The sequence below is a fragment of the Equus quagga genome, chromosome 15 (genome assembly GCF_021613505.1).
Source record: "Equus quagga isolate Etosha38 chromosome 15, UCLA_HA_Equagga_1.0, whole genome shotgun sequence".
Lineage (NCBI taxonomy): Eukaryota > Metazoa > Chordata > Mammalia > Perissodactyla > Equidae > Equus > Equus quagga.
The window spans coordinates 44,253,952-44,280,498 of NC_060281.1; the positions used below are offsets into that span (position 1 = coordinate 44,253,952).

At 38.2% G+C, this 26,547-nt stretch overlaps 1 protein-coding gene across 10 annotated transcripts in view; it reads right to left on the bottom strand.

Moving 5' to 3' along the window:
- CDKAL1 (CDK5 regulatory subunit associated protein 1 like 1) overlaps positions 1-26,547 on the bottom strand; it is a 611,046-nt gene that overhangs the window by 198,365 nt on the left and 386,134 nt on the right. For all 10 annotated transcript variants that reach the window (XM_046640830.1, XM_046640826.1, XM_046640831.1 and 7 more), the window contains exon 11: positions 25,298-25,443. In XM_046640830.1, coding sequence (XP_046496786.1) covers positions 25,298-25,443 — 146 coding nt within the window. The remainder of the gene's footprint in view (positions 1-25,297; positions 25,444-26,547) is intronic.

Consider the following 26,547-nt stretch of genomic DNA (forward strand, 5'->3'; position numbering starts at 1 on the left):
TATCCAAAGATCAGAGAACTCATTCTGATTTTAAATGCAACTCAATTGTATTACCTGGGGACCTAGAAAAGGGGAGGCAGTGCTGGGTGTCAGTATCATCCATATACTGGTAGCTTTTCTAAATGTATTGGTGGGTCCATTACAAAAACATACAACTTGTGCTCAGGGGCAACAGGTGCTGAAATTTCTTCCTGAACAAAAATGTTTTGCATATTGGCCCTTCAGAGTTCCTAACCTAATCTCTGTTGTCTCTTATTTTCCTTTATGATATTACAGACGCCAGCCAAATGCAAATTTTATTTACAAAAGAAGTTTGCAGGCACTTATCAACCAAGACCACTTCAAAAGGAATGACCTCAAACAAAATTGACCACCAGTGACACGGACTGTGGGGTGTTCCAGAAAAGCAAAGGTTTACACGGAAGAGGAAGGACTGAAATGTTTGGAGGACTGGCACTACCGGGAGTTGAATTAGGGTGTGGAGTGAACAAAGGAAGAAAGATCTAGAAATGGTGATGAGAACTCTAGGCCTGAAAAAACACATCTAATTTCAATCCTGATGACCCTAAATGATGGCATCATTCTCAGACATTAGTGGGCCTTGATTAATATGTAACTGATGCATATTCACCCTGCTTACTCAATCTTTAGGATGAGTTCTAACTAAACTATACTTTTAACCCAACGGCACATTTTATAAAAATTTGTAGAAAGAAAATTAAACAGAAAAAATACTTTCAATGTGTTTTTCTTCCTCCATATTGACTTTTTGTGTATTTTAGATTAAATAGGCCATGTGCATTGCCTTCCCCCTATCATGTAACATATTTTTTTCTTTATTTTTTAGGTATCACTTAATGTCTGTGTTCTGCATTGTTGCTGTTTCTGTTGTGGTTATTATTAGGAAAAAAAAGTAGTAGCAATCATTTAATGAGTGCTTACCAAGCACTGTACTAAGCCGATCCTAATGCAAATTATTTCATTTAATTCTCACAACAACCTTAAAAAAGGGTATTATTGTCCTCATTTTACAGATAAGAAAATCAAGGTCAGAGAGGTTAAGTAACTTGGTCAATATCACAAAGATAGACAGCATTTAAACCTAGTTTATCTGACCCTACACCTGTGCTCTCAATTACTGGTTAAATTAAATTCTCTGTCATCAATATTCTGATTTTGATTACTCCCCCACAAAAGTTCTTGCTTGGAAGAAAATTAGGACAGCACCTCACTGGACTATCTCTACCACAGTGGCTGGGTTCATAAGACCCTTAACTTTAGCATTCTTTTTCTTTGGCTCTTGTTTTTTCTTTTTTTCTTTTTTTTTTTCTTTTACATCATAAGATCTATGAATCTGCTAGAATTCCTTTCTGTCAAAAACAGCAAAAAGTAGTTGAAGATATGGGGCTGTCTCCATTAGAAGCAACTTATATAATTCTGTCTCACATTTTGAGAGAAGCAACTTATATATTTCTGTCTGACATTTTGAGAGAATGAGCCTTTTATGGCAGCCAGGTGGTGCCAGGGAAAACCAGAGACTGACCTGGCTATTAAATATATGTGAAACAGAAAAAAAAAAATTAACTTCTCTGGGTTTTGGCTGAAAACGAGAGAAGACAGACTGATTTCCAAGCTTCTAATCTCCACATGTTCATGACTGTATTAATGAAATGGCAAAAATCCCATATTTTATCCCTTTATTTTTTTTTTCTTTTTTTTGGAGGAAAGAGTGAAACAAACAGAAAAGAGAAAGAAACATCTGTGTCTAATAAAGTTAGTACCACAGTTTCTAAAATTTCTAAACAGTATCATTTAGGATACTGGTGTTAGAGAAGCATTTTTACTTTGGAGATAAAATATTTATTGGATAAAAGGGGAAAAAAATGAGATAATGGCCACTGGATAAATACAATGCTTTGAAAAATGGGAAAAAGGTCAAAATTAAGCTAGAGCAGCTTTTAAGATTCTTCTTCAATGCTAATTGAAACAAGTGAATTAAATGTCCTCATTGTTATTTAGCATCTCCTAGTGGCCTGCTGGCATATGAACCATTTTGAAGGATAGGCTTAAATAGCTTCTATTTTGCTGACTTCTGTATGGATGATGATTCCTACGGACATCCAATTAATTAAGAAAAACTTAAAAAAAACCAATCACTGTAATGCACACCACACAGACAGCAGTTAATCATTCACAACAGCAGGACCACAGGCTACTGCTACCACAGTCACTTCTAAGGCTTCTAGCAAAGGTGTTATTTAAATTTCATATATCTAATCATAGCCTAAATCACTAATATTTATGCTATCTAGCCTCCAGTCTATTTTTTAACGCAAAACAAAACTTCTTTATGAACTCTAATTCTGTACACAGCAGTAGAAGGAATACCACATGGTATCTTAATTAGGAAAAAAATGTAATACATTTGCAGTGTTGTAACAAATGGCCACCTGCACAAATAGTTTTTCTTAAAAATAAGAGAGAGAAAAGAGAAAATATGAATAACTCAATGATGAGGACAATAGAAACCAATTACTTAAAAAAAATCTAACAAATCAGGCATATGATGGATGATAAAGCAAAAGAGAAAATAAGGTAGGCTAGGTATAACTTCCCTTTTGCCACTAAGAAAACAAACCTAGTTTATATGTGAATATGACCATATTTAAATACCTGTGAGAGAATGTACAACAAAAAGAGTTCACTGCCTACATTAACAAAGAAAAACCTCAACATACTAAGTAATAACAAGCAATGACTGGAAACAAAATAATAATGTACAAACTGGTAGCATTCAATTTTAGGCCATTAAAGCTTTGCTTGACCCAAGAGTTAATCTTTATCAAAAGCACCCAATGTCATAATTGCAGAAGGGTAGGCAATCTTTCCATTTTATATTTAAATATAATTTATACTACCTAGATAGAAGCTTATTCCAATACTTAATAACATAAGGGGACTTCATTTTTATAAGAATACAAAGGTGACATGAAATAAATAGACCAGCAAAAATTGCAATATATACATATTTACACTTTGAAGATAAACTTTGGTTTTGGCACTTTGTTTTAAGTAATTTGCACCAAATTAGTTCACTTGGAATCAACTTTTCTTTATTTTTCTCAGCAGCTCTTACAGCAAAAAACAAATATGGAACCCTGTCTTGAAACATACAGTGTGGACCAAACAGAGCCTCTCCACGAATACTTGACTAAATTATTAGATTTATTTCCCTTGGCTTGCTATTATTTCTAGAAAAATAATATTGGGCTCTATGTTTAGCTGTCTAAAGACGACGTACTATTAATCCACAACTCTCTTAAGAGGTGACTATTCCAGCAATTTGTTTGTAGAAGGTGTAAATCTGCCCTTTGTGCGGGTGCATCAAATACTGCAATGGCTTCCCCAAGGGAGACCGTACAGAAAAAGCAGAGACTCCTGTTTGACCCCTGCTGGCAATCAATTCATGGCCTCAAGCTTAGAGCTTGATAGCCTTTGCAGTTCTATATTAGCTTTGCTAAGTCTTGATATTATTCTTATTCATATAAATGTCAAATTCCTATTGGTAACCTGACCTAAAAGTGTTTGTAACCTCAGTTTACATCCTTTAAAACATCTCAGAAACGGAGGGATTAAATTAAATTTTATATATTTTAAATTAAACACCCATGAGAGGGACATAAGAAGAACAGCGTTTGGTGCTAAACATAGGATACCATGCTGTGTGAAGGGTGATCTTTTAAGAAACATAAAATAGCTTGGAAGAACAAGCTATTTTACAATAATAATAATAATGAAATCACTGTCTTTCAGTGAAGAAGGTCAGCAGCGAAGAATGAGACAAACCACAGCCAGGAAGGCAATGGACTTTCCAAGGACATTTCCCACAGAATACAATGATGTTGCCTTAAAACGTGGTGCATGTAAGCGTGAGGCTGCCAGTAGAACACTGTATGAACTGAACCAAACCAGAGAGAGAGTCATTTTTGCCCCCTCTGTGGGCCCTGCTGCATTTAGGTGATGATGCAGTCCTAAGGACTTGAAAGAGGCAGCTGCCCCGGCTAACAAGACTTTCGGCTCCCTTGACCTAGGACTAGCATCTGCCCAAGCCAGTAAAGCCTTTGTTGTCCTTCTTGTGAGCTTTTCTACAGGATTCTGAAATCTCTACATCCTACAACACAAGCTAGTTCTATGCTAACAACAACAGCAATCCTTCATTCAATAAAAATGTAATGGGTTTTGTTTTAGGCACTGTAGTAGGTGCTAAAGATACACACATGAAAAGACTCATGAAGATATGTGGGAGGGGGTAGTCTCTGTGCGGAGGCGCATGCACCAATGCAGAACAATATGGTAAGTACCATAATGCAGATGAACTATAAGGAGATTTCAAGTGTAAAATACTTTGCACAATTCCTGGCAGCTGGCACAAATCAGTAAGTGGTAGGTAGTATAATTCCTCTTGTTATTGTTTCTTGTACTGAAGGCAATGGGGAGCTATGGAAGAATTTTGATCAAAGAAATACAAGGTTTGTATTTTTAAAGAACATTTCCGGCAATGAAGTAAAAGGTGGATTGGAGGGAGCGAGCCTGGGTTAGGGAAAGGATTTAGGAGGCAACATGATTCAAGAGAACTTCCTTAATGAGGACAGTGACAATGGGGATGAGAAGGCAGACACCAGCTATTTGGAAGATGAAACTCATGGGACCTGGTGGCAGATTAGATTCGGTGGGAGAAAGTGACAGGGAAGTCCAAAAAAACTGTGGTTCTGATTAGGTTGGGTGGATAGTGGGACCTTTTACTAAGATAAAGAGGATGGCAGGAAGAGTCAGTGCTTAAGGTGGGGACTGAGTGCTTAAGGAACATCCAAGTGGAGAATTCTCATTCAAGAACCAGTCAGATAGATATATGTATGCAGGAAATGGGGAGGAGGAGGAGGGGAGCAGCAGATCTTCATAGCGGGCCAGGCAGGAGCCACCCTAAGTAATGTAGGGATCAGTGGTAATAATAATAATAAGCAATTGCAAATACAAAAAACAAAAAAAAAGAATTAAGTGGGTTTATGTACACAAACCAATCTCAATAGTGACTGGGACATTTTAAGTACTCAATAAATATTAGTAATTAATATAATTATTATTTGAAGACAGTATTAATATATATACAAAAAGTCATGACTCTAAGGCTAAATATTTTTATTTTAATGCTGTTTTGCTGTTTGCATATTTTTGTTTTTTATTTGGAAAAACATGGAGTTTCCTTTAGCCCACAGGAAAGGAAAATTTATCTTTTATGTAGAAAAAGAAAATTTTATCTTTTATGTACAAGATACATTGTTTTAGAATTTATTACAATTTAATCAATAGTTTTTTTTAAAAGCTCCCATATACTGAGATTCTTAAAGTTCTAAAATGTTTTCCAACAAAATTAGTTTCTTTTATTATTGAAGTAAAATTCAGGGAATTATACTATAAAAGTTTTCAAGATGGAATGTAATGTTTTTATAAGTAGAAAAATACTCTTTAAAAATTTAATTATACCATGATTCTTGAAAGCACAAATCATTTAAAAAGGAGAAAAAAGAATGAAACCCAATTAGAACCCAGCTGATAAGAGTTAGAACAAACTGGACAATGAAATAAAATTTTTCATGAAAAAACCTCAAAAGAATAATACATTTTTCCAACAGTGCAATTAAAAGATTGAATCACAATAAATTAGGAAAAGTATATGAAAAAGAGTCATTATTGGACAGCTGAATTAAAACAGTATTTTCTAAAAGGAGTTTGATGCTTCGTCTTATTTACATGGTTAGACTAAAAACAATTTGCTCTAAATAATAATTAAGGGAAGAGAAATCTCTTCACTTTAAACACTATTCACAAGAAACCACAGATTTCATTGATCAAAATAGATTAGTGTATAAGGAGAAAATTCCTTTAAGAATTTAAGACACCTAAAATAAATAAAAGCAAAAGCACATCATGCAAGCAACCCCTTACAAATCAGAGGAAACACTGGATCGGAAATAAGCTTGAAAAGACAAATAAAAGAAAAATGTTATTTTCTCCTCTCCATCTCTTTTGTTTTATAACATGAAACTAATTCTGGCAGCATGCCAGCTCTAAGGTACTGGTGTCTTGGATTGGAGATAGTAGCACAAGAAATATACTAAGACTTTGTATCTATTTTTTGATCTAGTGTGATGGAAGCAGCCAATGGAAGGATATGCCCTAGATGGCAGAGAAGCACAAAAGGGACTCACCAAGAGGCTGAGGCAATTGCTACATACAGGCTACAAAAAGGAAATCGAGGACAAGAAAAAAGTGAGATAACACTGATTCTTGTTTGATATTGAAGAAAAAAACCCTAGAAGTTAAATTTCCTTAAGTCTTTCATAAAATGGTATTTTCTGATAATCACTCAAAATGGACAACTGATAATATGCCAAAATATTAGTTTGTCAGGTTGTTACAGTAGATATAAGTTTTAAAAAAATGAAACCACCATCACCCCTAGCAACAATAAAAAATAGAGTATCAACTGCCTCACGTGCAAAACCAGGTATGATACCCCAGAGAAAACAACTAGATGCTTAGAAGTAAACACTTAAAATTATGATTACAAATTCATTTTTTTTAGGGGCAGTTATCAAACTGTAACATGAAAATTTTTTAAAAAGCACATGTAACAGCAGAAACTGTTGGTGCCCCCCCAATATCCATTCCCTCCATCTCCCATAGAAATAGATTTTTAGCTAGACACATAGATGCCTGGAAGAAACAGTTCTTATTTCCCAGCTTCCCTTGTAGCCAGGGATGACCATGTTCTGATCAATGAGATATAAGAGGGACTGTCATGTACAACTTACAAGAGAATAACTTTTAAGGTAGGGAGGGGTACACCCTTCTTCACTCTTTCTCCTTTTTGCTGGCTGGAATGCAGACTTGATGGATGGATTTTAAGCAGTCACCATGAAACTCATGCTGAGGGATAGCTGAGCAACAAGAGAGAATTCTGGGTCCTTGCTATGTGGACCATCCCAGCAGCACAAGATTACTACCTCTAAATTTCTTCTTTATATGTGAGAGAGTACCATAAATCTATCTTGTCTGAGATATTACTTTATATTTTTGGTCATTCACAGCCAAAGCCAATCCTATCTAAAGTGGAGTACTAGATGTGACAGAACCTAAAAGTACGGCGTTAGTTTAGTTGGGCAGCAGGTAGGAAGGACTGATATTTCAGGCTGGAAGGCTAATTAATGGTATATGTTATCAAAATATTTGGTCAAATATTCACCTGCTGAACCTTGGCAGACAGACCAAGTGTTAACTAAGTGTGCAGCAGCAGAAGTGTTACAAAAAATTCAGAATGTTACATATTAGCTAGCTCCTTCCTAGTGCTCTTAGCAACAAGGAACTCAGACTAGGGCTAGCGAGCTACAAGCTGAGATTTAAGAAAACAGAACTTTGTTAAGAAAATCTCTCTCTGTGAATTACAATCTAATTTGACTGAGAATCCTGTGATCTTGAGGTGTGCAGGTTCGAAAAGCCAAACAATGCAATTATAAGCACCGAGCACAATGCACAACCACCTGAGAAGACAGAATTGGTGCCCCATCACACACTGGCCCCGTTTTCTGGCAGCGGTGGGATTAAGCGTTTCAGGTGGCCTCAAGGGAGTCATCAGGGGAAGGCAGATGACAGAAGCCAATAAATAAAAAGAGAGAGTCTTCAGGTTCAAAATTATGTCCAGTCATGATTTTTGACTATACTTGTTCATGGAACTGACAAGAAACTAAATAGACTGGAAGTATAATAAGTTATTGAGGGAGTTGGGTTGCCAAACATCTATCAAGATGGTCTGCTTAGCCTGCAACTGTACTTAACACAATCTCCAGGCTGCAAGTGAGCAGCAGAAGGAAGCAGGCATGCAGGTATTAGAACCCAAAGAGGAGCATGCTGCCTAAGACCTACCTAAAACATGGCTATGGAGGACAGGAGTGATGGAGGACAATCAGCTAGGGAGCTTCTCCCACAGGGGAAAACCAGGGCCCATCACATGAGGTTACTAAAGGATGACCTGCAGCACCAGCGCAGAAAGTCTTTGTGATTCCTATTCCAAGCAGGATTTGAGAATTCCTATGAAATAGCAGCTGATATGTGTTTCCCATTCTCTCATTTTTCAAAGGGGGATTTTAAAAATTATAATTATCTTCTTTCTAATCCATTTTAAATGTGGAGTTTGGGGTTGCCCCTTAGTTTATAGCCATCAGTCCACAGAAAGCCACATCTGGATCTCCTAAAAAGGACAGTACATCAACCAGCCCAAATGGGAGAGACTGTGGCAGAGACTACTATTGTTCCCCTCTCTCTCACCTCCCCTCATTTCCAACAGAGCCCTTTGCTTTCAGATGGACACAAAGCCACTACATCGCTTAGCCTTTCTTTCAGCTAAGTGCAGATATGTGACTAGGTTCTGATCAACTGGATATAATCAAAGTGACATGCGTGACTTTCAGAAAGTATTTAAAGAGAAGAAACACATATCCTCCATTGCCCCTCACCTTCCTACAGACTGGAATACAAATTGTGTGTGTGTGTGTGTGTGTGTGTGTGTGTGTGTGTGTGTATGTGTGAGGAAGATTGGCCCTGCACTAGCACCTGTTGCCAATCTTCTTTTTTTTGCTTGAGGAAGACTGTCCCTGAGCTAACATCTGTGCCAATCTTCTTCTGTTTTGTATGTGGGATGCCACCACAGCTTGGCTTGACAAGTGGTGTGTAGGTCTGCACCCAGGATCCGAACCTGTGAATCCCGAGCTGCAGAAGCAGAGTAAGCAAACTTAACCACTATGCCACTGGGCTGGTCCTGGAATGCAAATTTGATGGCTGGAGCTCAAGTAGCCATACTGGACCATGAGATGAAAGCTATATCTTGTATCCCTGATATGCTGGACCCATACACAGCCCTACTGCCTACCTCTGGACTTCATTTATGTGACCGAAAAACAAACTTGTACTTTCTTTATGCCATTATTTTTTTTTGTCACTTGCAGACAAAATGAACTATAACTTTTACATACATAAATATACACATATACGTGTATGTGTGTAATCTAGTTAAAACCTTTCCTTATACTTGTAGATTTTATTATATCATAGACAAAATCAAACCTGTAAAGCATAATTGTCTAAAGAAAGGAGATTGGTTTTCATGTAAGATCTGTAATTCAGTATTTCTTTCTTATCCATAGAAAGCCTATAATAAACATTTAAGCCCCCTCCCCACAATATCAGAGTTAACATTGAGGTTTTACTATACTTAAACATTGTGGCTGGAAGTATTTATACATATTAACCATGATTTTAAAGAGTCAGTCCCTGGAATGCAGTTAACAAATTTACTAATTTCTTAATATTCTACACCTAACAAGTGCCTACATATAGTCTATAATCAACAATTATTGAGTGAATAAAAGTAAGACTTTGGATCCTTTGAAATTAATATTAATTCACAGTGACTTTTTTTGGTCTTACGTCCAGAATTTAAATTGGTCAGATCTCAATAACATGAGATTCAGTCTTTAAAAACACTTATGGTTACATTACCCAGTCTTTTTCCCATTGTTTGCCACTGACTTAGTTATGGGACCTTTCAGATATTACTGCAGTTTAGTAGAACTTTCAAAATTACATGCACTGTACATGCTCCCTTCATTTCTTCCTGGTTTTCTATAAAAACATAAGGTCCCAGATATAATACTGAGGACTCGGCAAATGTCCATCAGAGAATGCTGACAAGGACGAGTGTGGGGAGCAAGAGTGACCAATAACTGACTCTTTCTCCTTGTTCCAGCAGCCAGTGATGAAATGGATCAGTGTTAGGAGTTGAGGCTGTTTACAGGCAGGACTTTGAGCTTGAGAGTTAACATACTTGGATCTAGGAAAGAAGGGTAAACAGCGAGTGGAAATGAGGACTTAAAAAGTTTTGGAACACAGCAGATTAAGTAGGATGACAGCTCTGCAATGCATAATCACCATTAGTGCAGTGTCTTACTTTAAAAAGTGTACTTGTGAACACACTACACAGAGAAACTCTGTAGTTTATAGTTAAAGACGTTGTTACAGATATTTGTACTTTTCCTCCAGGTGGTCACATTCAAACACAGCTTCTTTATCATTCCCTTACCCAGTGGCTCTCTACCTAGATGGGTAGTAAAAGCAAAAAGGATACTGACTACAGAAAGATGTATCACATTTTTAGGAGAAAGTATGTCTAATTTAAAATTTTCTATTTAACAGTATAGCACAATTTTTAATTAGAAAATTATGATCATCCCTAATGTTTCTAAAAATTATCCTATCTGGAAAGGTTAGCCATAGCAGCAATGAATCAAGTTTGGAGCTTCACAGGCCGGAGCTTGAATTGAACTCTGCCAGTCATTGGCACAGTGACTTTGGGTCAGGCACTTAACCTCTATTGCCTTAATCTCCTCATCTGTAAAATGGGGTAACGATATTCCCATCTAGGACACACTACTGAGAAAATCAAATGCGTTAATCCATGTAAAATACTTAGCACATTGCTTTCAACATACTATACACTCAACAAATATTACCTAATAATTATTCTTAGCTATTAGCCAGTAGGGGTTCACAGAACACAGAATCTGTAAGAAAGCAGAGTATTATGCTCCACTAAAGGAAATATACCAGTTTCTCTGCAAAAGGCAGGGGATTTTCTTGCTTATGAAAAGAAAACTTTAATTAAAACAGACTGAGAATGGTTTCAGAGTAAATGCCATTCATTCAACAAATACATATTATCGCTGCTTCTTTGCGCTTGTGCCCCTTGATGTCATGTATACAGTGTAGCAATATGCAGATCAAGGAAGACAAATTCAGCACTGTGCTAGGAACTGGGGACGCAGCAGTCACCAAAAGACCACAAAAACTTATTCTGATATTAGACATTACTACATCTCAATTGCTTTTGAACACGTATAGTATTTGGGAAAGAAAGCAATCTAAAAATACTTTTTTTTTCATATAACCCAGAGCACCTAGCCCAGTGCCTGCTTGCAGGAGGCAACTCTAGTTCACATTTGACCCTTATAATTTTCATTCTACTAAAACTGCAATGTCCCTTGACTTCCATGGTGTCATTTCCTCCTGGGTCTTCTCCTACACCGGCCTGACCCTGCCTTTTCAACCTGTCACAGGGTCCCTTTGCCTTTTCCGTCATTCAGACACTGGTGTTCCCTAGACTTCTGTCCCTAGCCTTCCATTTTCCTCCCCGTGGATGGCCTCATCCCCACAGCCAGCAACCTCTGCGACTCACATGCTAACTACTCCTAAGCGTTCATCTCTAGACCCTCCTCTCCCTTCGGGCTCTTGATACATAATTTCTACAGCGACAGGAGCTCTCCACTGGGTTTTGTACACAGGCATTTCAAGTTCAGTATGTCCAAAACCAAACTCATTACCTTTTCCACCCAAATTCCTCCTTCTTCTCATTGCCCTATCTTGGTTAACTATATCATCCTCTTCTATCTCTTGAGATAAGATACCAAGGAGCCTCTGTGACACTCATGCATACCGTCCTCATCCTCCCTTCTAAGTGCATACTGTAAATTTCATCTCCCCAATATTTGTTGAGTCTACCTTATTGTCTCCATCCCTAGTGACATGCCTTAGATTAGGCCAAGAGTATAGTACAATGGTTGAATACTGGCTCAGGAATTACATGGCCTGAGTTTTTATCAAGGTGCTATCACTAACTGCATGACCATGGGCAAACTACACAACACCCTTGAGTCTTGAGGATTAAATAAGTGAAAATATGCAATGTGCTCATAGCAGTGCTTGGCACAAAAGTAAACACTCAAAAGTGTTAGCTATTGCTATTACAACTAATACCATACTAAGTATTATTATTGATGATGCTATTGTTGCATGTATTACAGTGCTGGGCATAAATTTGATAAATAAAAAAATAAATTGGATGGTAACTAGACTTTCAGTGGTGAACATGATGTCGTCTACACAGAAGTCAAAATATAATGATGTACACTTGAAATTTATACAGTGTTATAAACCAATGTCACCTCAAAAAGAAAAAAAAATCCAAGAGCAACAATAAAGTATGGTAATACGGAAGGAGAGGTACCTGCCTCAGTGTTTAAGTAGAAGGTAACTTTCCATGACATTTATATGTAAAAGAGAATTTCACTCAAATAATGCACATTAGAGCTATCCACCTCTGGGGTTTTTTGTTTGTTTGTTTGTTTAATTTTTAAATTTTTTTTTGAGGAAGCTTAGCCCTGAGCTAACATCTGTGCCCATCTTCCTCTACTTTACATGTGGGACACCTACCAAAGCATGGCTTGCCAAGTGGTGCCATGTCCACACCCGGGATCCGAACCGGTGAACGCTGGGACGCCGAGAAGCGGAACGTGTGCACTTAACTGCTACGCCACCGAGCTGGCCCCAACACACCTCTGGTTTTTAAATTCTACCAGGTCACGTGTCTTAATGAAGTAATTTTTTAAAAAAGAATCATTTAATTAGTATGTATCATTGGAATCGGTAGGTAGATTGCTACACAGCAGGAACTGCGGATCTAGTCCTATTATGCATTCACTGTGGGCTTTCAACAAGTCTTTTTAACCATTCAGAACCCTGACATTCACTTTATAACATTAAGATTAAAAAATACCTGTCCAACATACTTGGCTAAGTTTCTGGGACAACATCATGACATAACACAAGCCCCATGGAATGTGAAAAACACTGTGTCAATGAAAGAAAAATGCTCACTATTAGCATATTAGACCAAAAGTATAGCACAATGGTTGAATAATGGGTCAGGAATTACATGGCCTGAGTTTTTATCAAGGTTCTATCAGTATATTATCTGTATAATAGATATTAGTATATTAGATATTAACTACTATCTATTAGTATATTACTTCACAGATATCTGATTTGACCCTTATGTTCACAGCAAAGCACTGAGGTAGGGAAAATGTACAAAGGATTAAGGGAAGGTAGCTTCTTGGTTTCTGAAAGGAATAACACCATCATTATTAAGGAAGGATGTAAGGTGGAAGGAGATTAGGAACAAAGAGATTTCTCTTTTGACCAAGCTAGAAGGAAAATGGAAAGCTAAATCAATAGAAAATGTATTTGCCTTCAAACCAACAAATCAAATTTGGGGTAGTCCCAAAATAATATAGTATTTAGCACATGATGTAAAAATCTTCCAAATATAAATATAATACCACGTTGAAAAAAAAGTAAATGTTTTTCTACTAAATAACTGTTCTAATGATATGTACTCATTCTCTTGAAAAAATTTTAAGTAGCAAGGGAGAGAAGGGAAAAGAGTAGAATTTCATTACCTCAGAAAGAAATCTGACAAAAGATAAAATAGTGAACAAGACCGTAGGGACACCCAAAATAACAACTTAGTTAAAGATATTAGAAATGATGAAATAAAGCCAGTAAACATCTTTGAAGGAAGTATTCTGCCTAATTTATTTTGGAGGTGGTTATTCAGTGAGCAGAAACACATCTGGGAATGCATCTGGAAGAAAAATTATCTAATCATTGCTGAATCATTCATTTTTTTTTTCCAATTTCTTTTCTTCTGTTCTGACAAATATTGCTACTTGTGTTTCCAAGCCACTAGGAATAAAACTAGATAGGAAAAAAAACCCAGAATAAAACACAAATTTAACATAACTTGTCTTTTATCAGATTGCATCAATATGAATACAAGGATGACTGGGACTAACAAAAGGAAGAAAAAGAATCCAGGATGTTAATGAGTTAGCATCATTTTTTTGCAGATAGACTGAAAAAGTAGGTCACAGGATAGGCTGGACATTATGAGACAACTCTGTGACTCACAGAAATCATTCTGCCAAAGTGATGCCGGCTTTGTGTCCTGTGCCCTTCCCTGTCTGAGTATACAGTGGAGAGGTCAGAAGCCAGAACTTTCTCTGCAAGGCCGCCACTTCCCCTCCAGGTCTCCCCACTGAAAAATTCGCCTTTATCCCTGAGTGCTCATTAGTTCTTGGTTGTGGCATGTCCCTGGGCAATCTCTGGGTATAGTACACCCAGGGAGTGTAAATGGATAGCACAATGTTAAAGGGATAACATTCTAGAAGAAACAAGACAAATTAATCTAGAACTACACAGTACTTAACAATAATAGAAAATCCTGAGATAGACAATATCATGGAATTAAAAGTCAACACAAAGATGGTAGATTAAGGTGCAACTTACTTCAGATCTATGGAACTGGCAGGTAAAAACACAACTGGTCATTAATTCATTCAAAATATATTTACTGATTGAGGTCTAAGTAGGCCTTAAACTTGTCTTCCAAATTTAAGGTCTAGTTAGCACAAACCAAAAAGCCATTGGACTTTCAACAAAATAATTTATTTAAACAGACAGGTCATTTATTATATATACTGTTTCACTTCTTAAAATGTCCCTATCAGAGGCAGGACCAAGATGGCAGAGTGAGTGGTCTTCTTTGTCTCTGCCCCGTTGAATCCACAACTAATTGGACATTCAGCGATTAACAAAGGATATCCAGATAGCATCTCAAGACGCCTAAGAGTCTCATGCTACTCCACATCAGAAGGTGGACGGACTTCCCCCCGGGAGGAGGTGGAAATAGGTGAAAAACTCTCCGACCCCCAAACCCTGGACAGCCTAGTTCCTGTGGGAGGCTCTCTTCTAGCAGACTCCCCCATAGCATTGCCACACACCAAGGGCGGGAGTGTGCACTCACCAGCGGAGCGACAGTGGAAACAGGTGACAACAGCCCTATCCAAGCCCCCCGCGATTACACCTAAGCCCAGGGGGAATCCCCAGGGTCCCGCACCCACTGGCAGGGAAGGCCTCCACTCGCCATTAGCAGGGAGGCCCCGCCCAGAATCCAGAACAAAGAGAAGCTCCTGGTGGGCCCGGCATGGCACCAGACCGCAAGCTGCGGCTGGACTCACGGTCTCTGGTGCACGGGTCAGTGCAGGGGGCGCCCTGACTTCCCATAGGCGTGCTTGGGGACACAGTTGGAGCTCCAGCGCCTGGCTCTGCGGTGCAGGGGAAGGCTCCGGGGTCTCGCACCTCCCCGGCAGGGAAAGCCTCTGCTCGCCATTAGCAGGGAGGCCACGCCCAGAATCCAGGACACAGGGAAGCTCCCGGTGGGTGGATCCTCCGGCAAGGCACCAGACCGCAAGCTGCTGCGGGGCTCATGGTCTCCGGCACACAGGTCGGTGCAGGGGGTGCCTGGACTTCCCGTGGATGCGCTTGGGGACTGGGTGGAGCTCCAACACCCGGCTCTGCAGCCCGGGGGGATGCTCCAGGGTCCCACACCCCCCCAGCAGGGAGGGCCTCTGCTCGTCATTGGCAGGGAGGCCCCGCCCAGCATTAGGAACATCAGGAAGCTCCCTAGAGCAGAATTCCCCACAAGGCAGCAGCTTACAAGCCACCGCCAGGCCCACGGACTCTGGCTGTGTCCCAGACGAGGCAAGGGGCTCCCAGAGATCCCATGAGAATGGAGTAGGGCAGAGTGGAGCTCCGGTGAAACGGCTACATAGCCCAGGGGGGAACTCCAGTGTCCTACAGCAGCCTCAGTGAAAGCCTCTGCACAGCACTAGTGGAGAGGTCCCGACTGGCAATTGCAAGGCGGGAAGGCCCTGGGGCAAAAGCAGCACAGCTAGGTGAGCTAACGACAGACTGCAGAAGATACCCATAGCTCTGCTGGGACCTATAGTGGACAAGTGTGATCTTGTGGGCTCTGTTAGGGACAAAGCGGCGATTATAGGTGATCCTGTTCCTGGCTGATGGGAAAGCCCACAACACCGCTGCAGACCACAAGGAAGGAGTGCATCTAAGTGGGCTGCAGCAGTAGGCACCAGCAGCCTGAGGCCCCCTTGTGATTGCCCCCACAACCGACGAGGGACCCCACAGGACCACTGTGACTATGAGGAGGGGTCCAGGTCCAGTCAGTAACAGCTGACAGGGTTCCTGGTTGGTGCAGTCTAAACAGCTGCCCCCCACACACACCAGTCGCAACAAGTGGAAGCAGCGACTAAACTCTATCTCTATGCGGAGGTACAAATCCACACCATCAAGCAGAATGAAAAAATATATTAAATCTCCAGAACAAAAGGAAAATGATAAGCACCCAGAAAACAATCCCAAAGATAATGAAATCTATAACCTAAATGACGATGATTTCAAAACTGCCACTATGAAAAAACTCAACGAGCTAAAAGAGAATTCAGATAGACAACTCAATGAGTTCAGGAGCTATGTCACAAAAGAGCTTGACAATATAAAGAAGAACCAGTTAGAAATACTGGAGATGAAGAACACAATGGAGGAGATTAAGAAAAATCTGGACTCTCTGAACAGTAGGGTCAATAATATGGAGGAAAGAATTAGCAATTTGGAGGATAGGAATATAGAAATGCTGCAGACAGAGGAGGAGAGAGAACAAAGACTAAAAAGAAAATGAAGAAACTCTCCGAGAATTATCCAACTCAATTAGGAGATGCAACATAAGGATTATAGGTATACCAGAGGGAGAAGAGAAGGAGAATGGGGCAGAAGGCCTGTTCAAAGAAATAATAGCTGAGAACTTTCCAAACTTGGGAAGAGAGATGGAACTTCATGTGACAGAAGCCAATAGATCTCCAAACTTTATTAACGCAAGACCAACCCCAAGGCATATAGCAGTGAAACTAGCAAAAGTCAACGACAAAGAGAAAATACTAAGGGCAGCCAGGCAGAAGAAAATAACTTACAAAGGAAACCCCATAAGGCTATCAGCAGATTTCTCAGGAGAGACCTTACAGGCTAGGAGAGATTGGAATGAAATATTCAAAACTCTGAAGGACAAAAACCTGCAGCCAAGAATACTCTACCCAGCGAAAATATCCTTCAAATACGATGGAGAAATAAAAACTTTCCCAGGTAAACAAAAGTTAAGGGAGTTCATCGCCACAAAACCTCCTCTTGAAGAAATGCTCAGGAAGAACCTCATTCCTGAAAAATCAAAAAAAGGAAAGGGGTTACAAAATCCAGAACAAAGGAGATAAGCAGAAGGACAATAACACAAAGTAACAGCTCTCCATCAGGACAAAATGCAAAAGAACTGGAAAACAAGTGATAAAATGGCAACAGTAGGCCCCCACGTTTCAATAATCACTCTAAATGTGAATGGATTGAACTCTCCAATCAAAAGGCACAGAGTGACAGGATGGATCAAAGAACAAGATCCAACAATATGCTGCCTCCAGGAAACACACCTCAGCCCCAAAGACAAACACAGACTCAAAGTGAAGGGATGGAAGACAATACTCCAAGCTAATAATGAACAAAAGAAAGCAGGTGTTGCCATACTTATATCAGACAACGTAGACTTCAAAGCAAAACAGATAAAGAAAGACAAAGACGGGCAGTATATAATGATAAAAGGGACGCTCCATCAAGATGACATAACACTTATAAATATATACGCACCTAACACAGGAGCACCAAAATTCGTAAAGAAATTATTAACAAAACTAAAAGGAGACATCAACAGCAATACAATAATAGTAGGGGACCTCAACACTCCATTAACACCAATGGACAGATCATCCAGATAGAAAATCAACAAGGAAATTATAGAATTAAATGAAAAATTAGATCAGATGGACCTAAGAGATATATATAAGACACTTCATCCAAAAACAGCAGGTTACACATTGTTCTCAAGCGCGCATGGAACATTCTCAAGGATAGACCATATCTTGGGAAACAAAGCAAGCATCAATAAATTCAAGAGGGTTGAAATAATATCAAGCATCTTTTCTGATCATAATGCTACGAAACTAGAAATCAACTACAAGAATAAAGCTGGGAAAGGGCCAAAAATGAGGAGACTAAACAACATGCTACTGAACAAACAATGGATTATTGAAGAAATTAAAGAAGAAATCAAATATTATCTGGAGACAAATGAAAATGAAAACACACCGTACCAAATTATTTGGGATGCAGCAAAGGTAGTGCTAAGAGGGAAATTCATTGCAATACAGGCTCACCTCAATAAGCAAGAAAAATCTTACATAAACAACCTCAAACGACACCTAATGGAATTAGAAAAAGAAGACCAAACAAAGCCCAAAGTCAGTAGAAGGAGGGAAATAATAAAAATTAGAGTAGAAATAAATGATACTGAAACAAAAAAGACAGTAGAAAGGATCAATGAAACAAAGAGTTGGCTCTTCGAAAAAATTAACAAAATTGACAAACCCTTAGCCAGACTCACTAAAAAAAAAAAAAAAGAGAGAAGTCTCAAATAAATAAAATTAGAAACGAGAGAGGAGAAATCACAACAGATACCGAAGAAATACAAAGGATCGTAAGAGAATACTATGAAAAACTATATGCCAACAAATTGAACAACCTAGAAGAAATAGATAAATTCCTAGACTCATACAACCTACCCACACTGAATCAGGAAGAAATGGAGAATCTGAATAGACCAATCACAAGTAAAGAAATAGAAACAGTAATCAAAAACCTCCCCAAAAATAAGAGTCCAGGACCAGATGGCTTCTCTGGAGAATTCTACCAAACATTCAAAGAAGATTTAATACCTATCCTTCTCAAACTATTCCAGAAAATTGAGGAAGATGGAGCACTCCCTAATACATTCTACGAAGCCAACATCACCCTGATCCCCAAACCTGACAAGGACAACACAAAGAAGGAAAACTACAGGCCAATATCACTGATGAACATAGATGCAAAAATCCTCAACAAAATTTTGGCAAACTGAATACAGCAATACATCAAAAAGATTATACACCATGATCAAGTGGGATTTATACCAGGGACACAGGGATGGTTCAACATCTGCAAGTCAATCAATGTGATTCACTGCATTAACAAAACGAGAAACAAAAACCACATGATCATCTCAATAGATGCAGAGAAAGTATTCGACAAGATCCAACATCCATTTATGATAAAAACCCTCAATAAAATAGGTATAGAAGGAAAGTACCTCAACATAATAAAGGCCATATATGACAAACCCACAGCCAACATCATACTCAACGGACAAAAACTGAAACCCATCCCTCTCAGAACAGGAACAAGACAAGGGTGCCCACGTTCACCACTCTTATTCAACATAGTACTGGAGGTTTTGGCCAGAGCTATTTGGCAGGAAAAAGAAAGAAAAGGAATCCAAATAGGCAATGAAGAAGTAAAACTCTCGCTGTTTGCAGATGACATGATCTTATATATAGAAAACCCCAAAGAATCCATAGAAAAACTATTAGAAACAATCAACAGCTACAGCAAAGTTGCAGGGTATAAAATAAACATACATAAATCAGTAGCATTTCTATATGCTAACAATGAACTAACAGAAAAAGGTCTCAAGAACTCAATCCCAATCACGATCGCAACAAAAAGAATAAAAGACCTTGGGATGAATTTAACCAAGGAAGTGAAAGATCTATACAACGAAAACTACAAGACCTTCTTGAAAGAAATCGACAACGACATAAAGAGATGGAAAGACATTCCATGCACATGGATTGGAAGAATAAACATAGTAAAAAATGTCCATACTACCTAAAGCAATCTACAGATTCAACGCTATCCCAATCAGAGTTCCAATGTCATTCTTTACAGAAAAGGAACAAAGAATCCTAAAATTCATATGGGGCAACAAAAGACCCCGAATTGCTAAAGCAATCCTGAGAAAGAAGAACAAAGCTGTAGGCATCACAATCCCTGACTTCAAAACATACTACAAAGCTACAGTAATCAAAACAGCATGGTACTGGTACAAAAACAGATGCACAGATCAATGGAACAGAATTGAAAGCCCAGAGATAAAACCACACATCTATGGACAGCTAATCTTTGACAAAGGTGCTGAGGGCCTACAATGGAGGAAAGAAAGTCTCTTCAACAAATGGTGCTGGGAAAACTGGACAGCCACACATAAAAGAATGAAAATGAACCATTCTTTTTCACCATTTACTAAAATAAACTCAAAATGGATCAAAGACCTAAAGATTAGGCCTGAAACAATAAGTCTTCTAGAAGAGAATATCGGCAGTACACTCTTTGACATCAGCTTCAAAAGAAATCTTTTTGGACACCATAACCCCCCACATGAGGGAAACAATAGAAAGAATAAACAAATGGGACTTCATCAGGCTAAAGAGCTTCTTCAAGGCAAGGGAAAAGAGGATTGAAACAAAAAAACAGCCCACTAATTGGGAAAAAATATTCACAAGTTATTTATCCGACAAAGGGTTAATCTCCATAATATACAAAGAACTCACACAACTCAACAATAAAAAATCAAACAACCCAATTACAAAATGGGCAGGGGACATGAACACACATTTCTCCAAAGAAGATATACGGATGGCCAATAAACACATGAAAAGATGCTCATCATCACTAATCATCAGGGAAATGCAAATCAAAACTACACTAAGATATCACCTTACACCTGTGAGAATGGCAAAAATATCCAAAACCAAGAGTGACGAATGTTGGAGAGGCTGTGGAGAAAAGGGAACCCTCATATGCTGTTGGTGGGAATGCAAACTGGTGCAGCCACTATGGAAAACAGTATGGAAATTCTTCAAAAAGTTAAGAATAGAAATACCTTATGACCCAGCCATCCCACTACTGGGTATCTACCCTAAGAACCTGAAATCAGCAGTTCCAAAAGTTCCATGCACCCCTATGTTCATCGCAGCATTATTCACAATAGCCAAGTCATGGAACCAACCTAAGTGCCCAGCAACTGATGATTGGATAAAGAAGATGTAGTATATATATACAATGGAATACTACTCAGCCATAAAAAAGAACAAAGTCGTCCCATTCACAACAACATGGATAGACCTTGAGAGTATTATGTTGAATGAAATAAGCCAGACAGAGAAAGACGAACTCTGTATGACTCCACTCATAGGTGGTAGTTAACATATGGACAAAGAGAACTGATCAGTGGTTGCCAGGGGAAAGGGGGGTGGGGGGAGGGCACTAGGGGTAAAGTGGTGTACCTACAACATGGCTAATAATGATGTACAACTGTAATTTCACAAGGATGTTAACTTTCATAACCTTAATAAAAAAAAATGTTCCTATCAATGGGACATTCTTACATATTTCTTTCATACTTTCATGTGTGAATTTGAGGACTCAGAGATTCTTTTACTTAGCATTAGGACATATGATTGAGAGAAGTCTGCATGTTGTCATTTTTTGAATATATGTGAATATACGGTTTATGTTGGGGAGTGACTGTGTAAACTGAATGCTGCTCAAATGAGGGGGACCCAGTTAAAGTTTATGTCTAAGGTCCTAAGGCCTTGGGAACCCTTATTATATCATCCCCAACACATCAAAGTGAAAAAGCCTCTCATTGAGAAGTATCTCTCTTAAAATTATACAAAAAAATTAAAACGAATGATTTAGGTTCTGTACTATTTTTCCCCCAGGAATATGTTAAAAACATAAGGGAGAAGCAAGTTAAGTGACAATTAATGAAAGTGATAAAATTTATGAAGCATTTATTAAAAATCACAAAAACACAAATCTCCCTAAAACCAGAATTACACCTCTTGCTTTGTTCGATATAGTTTTCTCCCATATCTCTACAAATCCCACACACATTTCAGGAAATCATCTTATCCATTTAGATAAAAACATCAGATTGCTTAGTTAATTTTCCAACTGGATTAATAAATCTGAATGGAATAATTTAAGTCATATGATTGTCTGCCCATGACCAGCTGTTTTAAATTAGTATATTAAGTAATTTAGACACTTTTCTTTGCAAAGGTTGCATGATTTAATAAATTCCCATATGCCTCAACATGTGCCAACACTACTAGGTTATCTTCAATCCAGCTGCTGTTATGATAATAGCTGCCAACTTTCAAACAACTGAAAGAATAATGAATCAGCTTCAAGTTGGCTCATATGTAAACTTCTATTGCTCCCAGCTAAAACATGGGCCAATTTCAACTGTAAAAAAAATTAATTAAGAAGATTTCACCTCCACTGTTTGAGAAACATGGCACCACAAATAGCGCTGAATTAGTAGTTTAAAAACCTGCAGCTTCAGGTCAACTCCCATGGTTTAAATTTGAGTCTTAAATGCTGTAGGTTGTTTTAAAGATTGGATTTTTTGAGGAAACAGATTAGGAAATGCCTTGTCCCTAATTCATAATATGAATATTTGAGAAGCCTCACATTGATGGAGGAAAAAATAAACGAGACTTTCATTTGTTAAAGGCTCATTACAACAAAGTCTTCTAAGGCTTTAGAGAAAACAAGATGCAAATGAAAAGGGCCACATTTACACAGGAGCTAAAAAGCAGACAGAAGAAGAAAGCACCAAACACACCACTGTAAATCAGGGCCATTTTATGAATGGGTGTTAGGCACACAACAGGGCAACGTGACAGTATTAGACCCTTATTCTAAGGATGACAACATTGTATTGAATTTTAATAAACACCGGACAAAACAATTTTGTGCTGGATCAGTTATCCAAACTAGTGGGTCTACAGAAACCCCTGAAACTGTAGTGTTTCTGCTAACCACTAATCTGTTTGGCATAAGGTTATTCTGGTTTTCATCATGAAAAATAAGCAAAATATTAGAGCAGAAGTCTGCTTAAAATATTTCATTTATTTCTAAATATCCATCATAGTTGAGAACTGTTGATTGGACGAATGGACTCCGCCAAGAGGACAGCAAAACTTTTTCACAAAGAGCAAAGATGGATTATATTGTCTTAACAGGAGCGAGGCTGCACTATTCTTCACAAGCAACAGGATGGACTGGACGAAATACACAACCCTATGGTTCTGACGAAGTGTTTAAAACTATGTAAGGATCACCATGTTAGTAGTGATAATCTGATTTCTTATTTTTTTCCAAAGGGTACTGGTACTTTTGCTCAGTCATCTATTCTATAGATCAGGCATATCATATTGGCCACCTTCTATGGTGTTTCAATACATCTTATAAGGTATCAGGTTATAATCTAAGTGTGAAATTGTCTGCCTTCACTGCATATACACAATACAGAGGTAATAAAAAATCTCCTGGAGATGCTAAATGGCTAGCCTCACATTCTACAATTCCAGCGATTCACAGCACTTGAAACTGAAATTGTGGATGGATGGGTATAGGATGGGGTGTCTTCTCCAGGCATCTCCAAAATCCTCTCCAGTGATTTCTGATATTTCCAGTGCTGGAAATACTGGAAATCCTTGCATAGAGTACTTGGTTCTGGGGTCTTCCAGCCAGTTTGAATAGTTCTAGAAAAGCTACACAGATGCCTCAGGGTAACTCAGAATCCAAAGAAAGGACAATGAGCTTAGCCCATGAATAAAGGCAAGAGACTATTTTCTAATACTTTGATGTGATCATCTTTTATTTTTTTACAGCTCATGGATGCTGTTGAAACTGTTCAAGATGCAACAGATTTAAAAGATCCATCTTTGGAGCAACTTAAAAGGCTAGAACTTGCTGCGAAATTGTTGCCCAGGTGAGTAGCCACAGTAATTCTGCAAACAACTGAGTCAGCACTCACCCAAAAGAAGGTAAAAGAAAGGTGTTGATTCCTTAACCTCACTGAATCATATTAGTGCAACAGACTATTTGGAAAGTGTTCTAGTCTATTCTGCACAACAGGATGCATGTCTATACTTGGCAAAATCTTGTGCAACAGGTATGAATTGTGTGCATTATTTGCTACTGCTCTAGTAAGCAGGAGGCAAGAAATTTCACAGGTGCAACAATTTATTTGCAATTTCGAAAACATTCCATTCACCAATGCCAGCGTGCCCAAAAGGACTCTTTCATGAGACAAGTCTACCTACAATAAGCCAGAATAAATGCAAAGGAGGGATACAGGTCAACAACAGGCATCTAACATAAAAATGCTTATTGTTTAGCCTTGACCTCAGTTCTGTTCAAGATCAGAAAGTATCAGACATGGTAGAGATCTGTCATTATTCTGTTTTCTACTTTGAAGGCTGTATATACTTATTGATTGTAATTATGAAATCCTAGAATAAATATACATTCTATTCACTGATTTGAATATTCGAACAATTAGCTGTAATTGTTCAAATGCACACTAAGTGTCTTTATTTCTGGCGGTTAGGATAATCAAGAAACGCCTAGAAAGGAGAAAGTAAATGGAGGAAAAAGATCTTAAAAGATTTGTATGTATTCAGGATAAGTGACTAACTGAAGGTGGAAAAAATAATTGCTTACAATTTGTATAAAGCAATCATATCCATGTAGTACTTCAACATGGTACAAAGGTACATAATTATAAACAAGAAGATGGAAATAAAAAGTTGTATCTTAATTAAGAAAAACAACAGAGGAACAAATTATGGAAAAAAATTAATGGAAAGTAGGAAGACCCATGCCACAAATATGCCAAGATAAATGACATATCCCCAAAGGGGAGAACACTGCCCTCAACTTGAGACAGTTCTGCACGGCTTTGGCCAGCACTACTATTTCCTGCCTTGTATAATCACAGAAGGCATTCCATGTTTGGTGATGATGAGAAGTGGGATTTTGAAGAATATAATTATGGGCTGCAAGTGTTTTCTGTGGCAACAAAATGATCATTCATGTCGGAGATTGTGTAAATATGCCTTAATTTTGGTCAAAAGCAATTTAACCTTTAAAAAATAGAATCTCCAAATCTCTTTATAAATCACAATTCTTCAAGTAAACTACAGGGAGAAGTGTGTAAAAGCAAACACATTCCAGATACTCTTCAAAAGATGCTATTTAGTGGAAAATTATCTATTTTATAGTTACATGATTTAGTGTACCTCCACGTCAAAAACAGCTCACAACTTCAAAAAGCCGCATGAAAGGAGATTTAAGCAGAGCAAAGCTATGCAGTTTTCATCTACGAGGTCAGGTATAAAAATGATCACAATGCATGTTACCTTAGAAAGACTGACAACCTTACACAAGTTAATGGTGTGTCAGGCACAGATGGAAGGTGGATATAAACTGAGGAGAAAGAAGAAACCACATCAAGGGTGCCTAAGGAAACTTAAAAGCTTTGAAAACTTCGAAAGTCTCGCCTTCTCTCTGGTACCTTTAATTGTGGCTACAATAAGTGCATTTTTGCCACATGCTTTTGAAAGAAAAAAGAAATGATTATTTTCTTAAGTATTAACAGACTTACTTCTCTTTCAGAAAATCCACTACTCTTTTGAAGTCAGCCACACAGTATTCTCTTTTCATTTCCATGAGCACAGTGTCAGAGGCCGACTGGACTGGTATGTGCAGAAAAGCATAGACTCTGGGATGATTAAGGATTTTTGCCATTTCCTTTAAAAAATAGAGGGAGAAAACATTAATCATTTTAACAAATTGGGGAATGGTTTCCCTAAGATCAACACTCACAAGTGCAAGAAAATAAACATCACTGAAAACAGACCAATCATCTAGGCTCTTAAAGTGAATGTCAATTGGCAGTACGCTATGATGACATCTGGGAATTTAATATTACTTTTATACGATTCTACGTATGAGTTATTTCCTCCTGTTCATCGTCTCTCTAAGGTGACAAAACAGAGATAAACTCAGTAATTCCTACAGAGAGTAAAAGATCTTGAGTAGTTCAATATAAACACCATTCCTCCCTTGCCTCAAAGAAGTTTTATATTCTGCCTTGTTACAACAGCAGGAAAAATAGCAATACTTAAGGCAAACAGTTGAGGTCGTATAATCTGATGTACTTGAATAAAGGTTCTAAATTTAGGGCAGGTCAACTCTTTTTATTTTTATACTGAAGGAGGAAAAAAGCAATCTATAACTCACCTGTTTGTTTTTCAGCTAGTTAATGAACACTAGCTTTTTTGAGTAGCTACTAGGCAAAGGGCACAGTAAGAGACAGTGAAGCCAACCAGTTCACCACTGGTCACCTACTGACATTTACCTTTAAGATGCAGAGTTTGAAAGAAGAAAAACAAGAGAAGAACAGGAAGAAGAATCTGCCTTGCAAAGCTAAAGAGAGCCAAGTTGAATTAAACAAATTAGGAAACCCAGAGATTGTTTTAAAATTCTTCCAAGAATACAAAGAGGGTAGGAAAAGAGTGATAAAAGGAAAGCTGTGGTAACAACTATTTACGCAAGCAATAAGAAAATTGAGTAATTTAGCCCTTCTCCATTGCTGCAAGGCTGTGGGCTCATAAATTAGAGAACGAGAGAATGAGAGAGAGAGGGAGGGAGGGAAGGCAAAGAGTCTATTAGAGAAAAAAATGTCAAGAAAGGAGCTGCTTTTTAATAACTTGCATGTGTCCAGTGATTTTTAGTTTTCAAAGTAGTGCACTTTCACATCTGTTATCTCATTTCATCCTTAGAACAATATTTTGAGGGATCTCACAGGCTCAGAGAACCAGCTAATTCTGTATAGTCACCTCTTAGTTATTC